Here is a 9,212-nt window from a genome sequence, read left to right on the forward strand (position 1 = left end):
CTCTATATTTTAATTTTTTTTATACACGATTATGGTACTGAATATAATATGAAATATCATATGATATATGATCAATGAAGGTATAAAACAATAATATTAATTTACTAAAACGTAATGTGTGCTTACTAGTACATGTCAAATTACAAAATAATTATGGACCACAATAATTTGAATACCTCTCATGTTTATTGAGACTAGGAGAGGAGTATATGTATCGATGCCCTGCACACATTTAAGAAACATGGTATAAGCAGAAGTAGAACAAATGATGACATAAGAGAATGATGACAAGCAAAACTTGATGATCTTAATTTAAATGTTGTTATCATCTTAGTTTTGGTACTGTAAATCTTAGCAGCCACAGTATTTCAATAAGAAAAATACTAACAACTATTAAAACATATCATACAAACCCACAGGAAGAGCTTACCACAAGTGCAGTTCAGCCTACTTTAAATATATATAGTTTTAAAAATGCAGTCCCAGTTTTTCAATAAGGAAAATACTAACAGTAAGACGAACAACATAATAAAGAAAGTATGAACATCGAATCTAGTATCAAAAGGCAAATGACAAATAGTAAGTCAGTCACCTACATTAGCTCTTCAAGCAGGCGAGGTGCTGTCTCAAAAATCCGTTTGAAATCACTTGCTAAAGATGGAGACAGGGCTGCAAATGCACGAGTCAACCGAGCTTGATCTAACAGCTCCGTCTAAACGTAAATAGCATAGGGGTGAACACAAAAAGGATTATTTGAAATCAAAATAGAATAAATGATTTTGTCCATAATCAGCGCCACCTTCCCGGCCAAAACTTTTGCATTCAATTTATACACAGATGATCCCAAAAGAGAAATAGGCCTAAAGTCCTCAAAGAAAAGGTGGGAATTGAACTTTAGAATCAAACTAAAAAAAAGGAGAAACTCTTAGGGTGGTTACCATGGAAATGGAACTACTCAAACATAGTACTTACATCCTCTTTCACCTTTCTTAAAAAAAGAGAAATGAAATGATCACAACCTAGTTGCAGACTACAATTTCTTCTATGAAGTGTAGACGAATTGATATTTATAATATTGTGCGGGGCTTGTGTTTTCTCTTCAAAACAATTGGATATTTTTATGGAGGGAAAGAAAATAATATATAATAGAGTAATTAAAAATATATATAATATATGTTGGTGGTACCTCGTAAATAGATATCAATTTTTAATGTTTTTACATTTTAAGATATAATAAATATTCTTTCTTATAAAATATTTACTTTTGGTTTTTATAATATTAAATTAAGCATGTTATTACTAAGAGCATTTAAGCTTCTTCATTTATTTCTCAGCTAACGCACACAACAAAACAAAAATATAAACATAAATCCTTCAAAAAAAAATATAAACATAAAGTCAAATGTATTTATCCATATTTTGAACCATGTACATTTGAATTATTTTTATGCGTATCTAAGATGGGAATAGTGTTTTTACTAAATAAGTTTGGTCCTCGATTGAAATTATCTTTTGCCTCTTAGCTTTGTTTTTTGTTGGATACTTCACCCCTAAAATTACTACATAAGATGGGTCAAGGATGCTTTTGCAATTTCATTACATTCAAAGATTATAGTGAAACCTCTCAAACATTTTAGGATCAATTTACTCACGTTTGTAAAAATAAGGGTAAAATTTAAAAAAGGAAATGAACACACAAAGATTGGATTTCCTTAAAAAAAATAAAAGTTGAAAATGGGTTTTATCGCTTAGATACAAACCATCATACTTGTTTGTTCCAAATTAAAACAAAATACAAAAAAAACATATATGATCACTTCTACAATTTATAGTCTAAGCCTGAAATTCTACTAACTAGGTGCTTTTATTCCAAGGATTTTCAAAAGAACCTATAAACTGTAGCATTTGGGTAACATCAACATCATAATTGGAAGAAGCATTTGAAGCTTGATCATCCAAATCCACAAATTAACCAATTGAGGCTCTCTTGCTCTTCTTCCTTGGGGCCTTTTGGCCGTCTGGTCTAGCTGCTGATGTTGTTGGAACCTTCAACTTTCCGCCCTCTGAAATGGCTATGGCCGGAATTATTCTGGTGCCATTGGCTTTGATGATTGTGGGTTCAGCTTGTTCCAGTAACCACCCTATTGTTTCTCCATCAGACTTGTGACCAAGATCTCTCGTCAACTGGTAGATCCTAGATGCACATGTTGCTGACAGTGTAACTCTTCGGACACGTCCCTCCACCTTCGTGTGACGGTCTTCTGATGGTTTCTTTTCGGCCGACACTGTCATTTGTGGTTCCAGCAGGTTCAACGTCTGTTTTTCCATGCATCCTGAAAAAAAATTAATAAATACAAAATATATAAATTCAAGTATGATCAAAACAAAAAGATTTAATCTATGAAATTTTGAAGCAGGATAAGAGAAAATAAAAATTGGGGCCTACTATGTGTTTTGGAGAGTGAAAACAATTGAGAGGGAGAGATTTTGATGGTATTGTCTGTGGGTTGAAGCTTTCAGACACACATTAAAAGATTGGAAACGAACCCTAACAACAGAAGATAACCCTACTTATATGAGTGTAAATGGGTCAGACCAACCAGGGCCTATGATCGCGCTTTCTTTAAGCCCATGTCAAATCAATAATTTTTTAATATGGTAGGATAAGACTAGAAAGCTTTTTTAAATCTACATGATGGGCCTATTTAAGTAAATATGAATGACTTTTAATAAATATTTTTTTATTGTATTAGATTGAGTTAAACATTTTCAATTTTTTATGAACAACATTTATATTAATTGAAGCTTATTACCTTACATTAATTTATGTTTTTAATATATTTAAGTATGTGTCAAATTACTTATTTAAGGAAGTTGATATTAAATAGATCGTTAAGTACATGTTGAATGTCTCAAAAACACAAAAAATGAATGGTTTCAATTGAGTTGACAATTTTAAAATGTTTTCTTTAGACATAGGTTAATTTAAACCATTGTTTTTTTCAAATTAATTTTAAAACAAATAATTTATTTATCAAATCATTTAATTTTGTTTCAAGTTAAAACAAAAATTGATATTAAACCATAAACAACTTGCGCAAAGTAAATAAAGAGAGTAAGCGGAGAGAGAATGATGTGGTATATTTATATTGGTTCACTGTTTTTCTTTTTGTGGTGGCTGGGGTTTGAACCCCGGACCTTGCATATATTATGCATTGTTCATACCAACTGAGCTATGTTCACGAGGACTATTGGTTCACTATCAAACAATATTTAGTCCAATCTAATCTTGATAATATAATGTTTTATTCTCTCATAAATGAATTAAGCCGCTAACTAAATATTATTTACTCTACCTATATACGCTAAGTACTATTTTTTTAACATTCTATATAGGCTTTCCTTAAAAAAAATAAAAAAAAAATCTATATAGGCTTTATGATTATTCATATTTTGCCTCTCTAAGTAGATCAACTATTTTTCAGTAACCTCTCCAAGATGGATCAATTATGTATTTATTTTCAATAAGATCAATAGGTATGTGTGTTTTTTACAAACGAATATTATTTATTGGTGATAACAAAGGGTGTTCATTGACGGTCGAGAAGAAACGTGCAAAAATGATAACTACCATGACGCTCAATGCAGTGAGAGAGCGGGGGGGGGGGGGGGGGGGGGGGGGTTAAATTTATATGTATGAGGGGTGTGGCATGGAGCTAAGCTTATATGGCTAAGCTTAGGGTAACTGCTTCCGTGAAATCCGAGAACCGATATTCGGAAGTTAGTTTGAGATCAGTTCATAGATCAAGATCAACTAGGGGAGATGTTCCTATACAAAACGACGTACATACGACCTTCCACAATCCTTCATAAGTTAGTGTATTTGGTTAAAGGGCCTAGTGAAATGGGTCATTTTATGGGCTGAAATCTGGTTTGAAACAGCTCCCCCCTCAAGTGTTGATTGTTATTATGGCTTAAGGAACTTGTTTGCGTTGATAGTCATTAGACAGACTAGTGACAAATAATGTTACGTTATTTTTAGCATGTTTTCTAGTTATGATTTGACCAAAATAAGAGGAGTTTAGATAAGTTGCTTATGATTTGACCCAAATAAGAGGAGGTTTATATAATTTGGGTCAAATCTAAACTAAAATGACTAAAAAAATATGTTGAAAAATAACGTAAGATGATCATTTATCAAGTTGATGGAGAGGCCAATGGAGGAAAGCTGCAATACATGGTAAAAGTCTAACAGATACCAAAATCTCTTGACCGGTGAAAAATGTGCTACTCTAATCTAAGCAAAAATTCTGTGTATACCAAGCCAGCTGTAAATCAGTTAATGTTACCACAAGTGCAAACTTTCAAGGTATAAAACCAATGATAATCTACTAATAATTTTCAAGGAGTTAAATGAACCAATTTCCAAGTGTAATTTATTTGAATAGCACACATCTCGTTGATCATTGATTTCCTTCACTTAGGGTGGGATAATGATTCACCTGAAGATTAAAGAATAGAAATTAAAGACAAAGAACAGAAGCAACTATAATGTACAAGAGAAATTTGATGCTAACACAAGTCAATGTAATGAGGAGATGGATTTGAATTAGGACGTTAACCTTTATGAATAACAATGGGATGTCTATGGTCGCGTCCAGTAAAGGCAGTGGCAACATAGGAGAGTCTTGAATGTCCACGGTATTTGGAACAAATGTCGAAACATGCAAACCTGATGGTTGTGGATAGCTACAATGGTACGTTTAAAAGAGGTTGTCGAGTCGAAGGATCCGCGGGAGGGCTGCATGATGGGTAGTGGAGAAACAAAAATAGTGGGCTCAGGTGGGACATACACGGTAGGTTTAAGAGAGACAATATCATGCAGGGTAGGCATATCGACGTTAAGATGGTCTAGATATGCGTGAGTCTACCCAAAGTAAAGAACATACTCAAACCAATGTAACGTTTATGGAATTGACGTACAATCGAAGAGTAGGAGAGTAACAACGATAACCTTTTTGAGACTGATGATAACCAAGAAAGACATATTATAGTTATCGGGTTTAAAGTTTGTCCAGACCAGGAGAAAGATCATGGAGAAAACATATGGACCTAGTGACACGGGGTGGGAGCGAGTGTAAAAGGGTATTAGGAAAAGGGATATATAGTGTGGGACTTGATTACCTAATACCGATGATGGCATGTGGTTTATATATAGAATGTCGTTAGAACATCCTCCCACCAAAAATGAAACGAAATATTGTTATGAAGTAAAAAAGTTATAGTAGTTTCAATGAGATGCTGATTTTTGTGCTCGGCTACCCATTTCTTTGGGGTGTATCAGCGCAAGAAGTTTGCTGAAGAATACCATTAGAAGCCACAAAATAGACACTCCAAATTAAGTTTTAACTTCATAATGTAGCCTCAGATTAAGTAAAATAGAAATGATTGTTGAGATTCTTTTAATGAAACAGCTTCTCAAATTGATTGATTAAGTGATTATACAAATTGAGGGTTGTTTGATAACATGAGATTTATGTCTAAAAAGTAGAATTAGAGTCTAAAACAACTCATATGTGTACCGAAGAAAGAAAAATAAGTAACATATATATTTTTTTATTCAAGTGGGGTGTGGGTATTAGACTTAATTTTTTTTTTAGGCCCATACCTTTTGCAGGCCCGGCTTGGTTGAGCAGCATGCCCACCCTCAAGGCCGGGCCTGATGACGACTGCACAAAAGAGATAACATCGACAACAAAATGATTCGATGAAAAGTTAACGACTACATGAACAAGGTGGAAATAGTGGTGCAGAGTGTGAATCTCGTTGTACTACCACCAACATTAGTTACATCACGAAGCAACACATCCACAAAAGCAGAAGGAATTGAAGCCCCCACAGACGGAAGTTCTGACCCAAAAACAAGATATGTTGAAACTGAACAGACTAAAACAAGAAATGCACCAGGCCCGACTCACACTAATCAATGGACAAACTGCGATATTAGCCAAAGCACATTAAACAACACAAAAAGCTATACACGACAAACCCTAAAACAACATTATTGTACCGTTGCAACCCCTAAACACAACACGAACCAACCAGCGAGCACAAGAACTTGGGAAATGAACCATATGTTAAAAAGAACAACCATGGGTTAAGCACACCTTCAGCCACCATCGAATGCGAGAGCACAAGCCCATCAGAGACCCACCGGATCAACCTGAACGACGGGGGTTGAGGTGAAGCCGAGGGTGGAAATGAGTTCTCAATACCTCCTCGGCTCACTGCCAACTAAATCTACATGTGTTGAAGAACTAGATTTAGATTAGGGAGGTAGGGGAGGATGGTGGTTGTGTAGTGCTGTAAGAGAGAAGGTAGAAGATAAAGTTTAGAGAGAGAGATGGCGTGAACTTGAGTTATTATAATTTATTCTTCATGTTTTTGTATCACTTTCTACTCTTTCCAACTAGACACACCCACATAAACATACAACATACTTTTGGGAGTGAAAAAACAAAAACGAAATGATTAAAGATAAGAAAAAAAATAAACTAGCAAGAGAATTCTTGTTCACAAGGTTCTTTTTGAGCTTGAAGTAGTTACATTGTGCTCAGAACTTTATCACATATAAAATTCACAAAGCTATGCATTTAGATAAACCTAAATTATAGTATCCACTAATTCATTCATTAAGCAAATTCATGCAAAATTCTTTTTGAACAACATCATATTCAGTTATTAAATCCTCAAGAACATTCAAGAATGAATTATTTCCATTTTTAGCACTTAAGGATGAAGACCCACACCTAATTGATAAAAGAAATAACAAACTTTATTACAAAGACATTTCTTCCTTCGTCCCATAATCAAGCAATCCATTAGTAAAAAAGATTTGTCTCAAAATGAACTACTCTTTTCACTTTTCAATGTAGCAATGATTGGCTTCTTCCAATTATAGTACACTATAATTAAGGATCTAAAATCATCGAAAAATAACTAATTTGAAGACAGAAGTAACATTGAATGACCTATATGTAACAAAAATTAATTAAGGGAACAAAATGAAAGAATACTAAAAAAAAAAAAATTGACTAAATTAGGAACCGTTTGATTTGGATTTTTTTTTTTTGAATAAAAGTCTATTTTTTGATTAAAAAATTTATTTTTTTATTTTTGTAGTGTTTGTTTTAGATTTTTAAAAAATCCATTTTGTAAAAAAAATCATTTTTAGCCTCAAAATGAAAAGCTATTTCAAGTAGTTTTTCTAAAATCTATTTTTTTTTCTCAACACAAGGAACTAGGCATGGCAATGGGGCGGGGTGAGGACGAGTTTTACATTCCCCGTCCCCATACCCGATTGTCATATACTTACCCGTTACCCTACCCATACCCAACGGGATGAGAAATTGAACCCCAACCCCGTCCCCAACGGGTTCGGTTATCCCCGCCCCATCCCCGTCCCCACATTGAATAATTTTTTAATAAAAAATAGAAGTTTTTTTGCAACCCCTAGAGAAATGTTGTAATGCATTATCGAACAATATGCACACTTTAACATTTGTTAGATCGATTGATTTAGTTGCGTCTTTAAGTATCAATGGTAGTTTTTATAACACGACAATTATTAAACAAAATAACATGACATATCAACATAAAATAGTTTTCTGCATTCAGGACGGGTTTGGGTATGAGTTTGGAGTTGGTACCTATATACCCGTTACCCGTCCCATACCCGTGTTTTGGAATCGGGGAAAACTCAAACCCATACCCATACCCAATCAAAACGGGGAAAACCCGTCAAATTGGGTTTAGTTCGGGTGGGTAACCACGGGTATGAGTTTTTTGCCATGCCTACAAGGAACTCAAGTGTAAGAGTTTCAAATCTTCAAAAAATCATTTTTATCATAGTAAATAAACATAAATAGCTTTAGATTTTTTTAAAAATCTCTTAAAAAAATCTCTAGATTCTTTCAACTCAAAACCTTTTTTTTTTTTTAAAGATGAATAAAAGCACCCTTAATCATATTTTTAAAACGTAAAATCTTTAATTGAATGCCTACAAAAGTGTCATAATAATTCTTTTTTTTTTTTACCTCCTGTGTGGTTTAGATGGTTTTTTCTAGATTACCCTCTCTTATTTAGAGGGTATTTACCCCTCATGATATCAACCAATCAAAATGTAATATACATTGGCAACATTAAATGTCAATAAATGAGTAATTTTTTTTCTATAAAAAAAATCAATTTTAGGCAACTTTTAATACTTTTAATTTTTATTTAATTATAGACAAGATTACATTATATGTCCTTTATCTTATTTATTTGTAACACTTTGGTCCTTTATCTTTATTTTTTTCCGTTTAGGTCTTTTATCTCTCATAAAAGCACATATACATCCTTTTTCTCATTTTTTATTAAAAAAAATACATAATTTTATTTTTTAAAATATATTTTTATGAAAAATGAAAAAAAAATCCAGAAATATGATGAAGATGTACATCATCTCCATCTTCTTTCTTTGAATCTTCATCATCTTCATTGAATCAGAAAAATTATACACAAATATATCTCCAAATATCATGAATTAATGTTATGTTCACCTCAAATCTTCTTTTAAACACAAAAATCAAAACCCTATAGAAAAGAGATTTAGTTTCATCACAAAAAAAAATTAGTTATATAAATTGTCACACCGTATATTATTATTATTTTCTAACTCAATATTCAAACCCGGCATAAAAATAACCCCAAAATTGAGAGCAGCTTTGCACATCAATTTTGTTGTTTCCAGAACAATCTTAACTTTTGTAAAGCCTAACCCTTCCGTCAGTGACTAAGCCTCCACTATCCTCCTTGCAACATTTGTGAAATTAAGGTTTTGATTTTTGTGTTTAAAAGAAGATTTGAGGTGAATATAACATTAATTCACGATATTTGGAGATATATTTTAGTAGAATTTTTTTTATTTAAAGAAGATGATGAAGATTCAAAGGAAGAAGATGAAGATGATGAACATCTTCATCATATTTCTGGATTTTTTTTTTCATTTTTAATGAAAATATATTTTTAAAAATAAAATTATGTATTTTTTAATAAAAAATGAGAAAAAAGATGTATATGTGCTTTTGAGAGAGATAAAGGACCTAAACGGGAAAAATAAAGATAAATGACCAAATTGTTACAAAAAAATAAGATAAAGGACCTCTAAT

At 32.6% G+C, this 9,212-nt stretch overlaps 1 protein-coding gene across 1 annotated transcript; it reads right to left on the reverse strand.

Annotated features, from left to right (window-relative positions):
* Window positions 1-1,968: 1,968 nt before the first annotated feature.
* Window positions 1,969-6,180, reverse strand: LOC146914802 (transcription factor TCP9-like). The gene is made up of 4 exons (XM_085721142.1): window positions 6,168-6,180; window positions 5,843-5,910; window positions 5,669-5,729; window positions 1,969-2,333 (listed from the first exon to the last, which is right to left on the reverse strand). The coding sequence occupies exons 1-4, from the start codon at window positions 6,178-6,180 to the stop codon at window positions 1,969-1,971; spliced, it is 507 nt and encodes a 168-aa protein (XP_085577268.1).
* Between the last annotated feature and the right edge of the window lie 3,032 nt (window positions 6,181-9,212).

Source organism: Medicago sativa, chromosome 6 (assembly GCF_051527215.1).
Source record: "Medicago sativa cultivar Bolivia chromosome 6, Bolivia_mono, whole genome shotgun sequence".
In the NCBI taxonomy this organism is placed as follows: domain Eukaryota; kingdom Viridiplantae; phylum Streptophyta; class Magnoliopsida; order Fabales; family Fabaceae; genus Medicago; species Medicago sativa.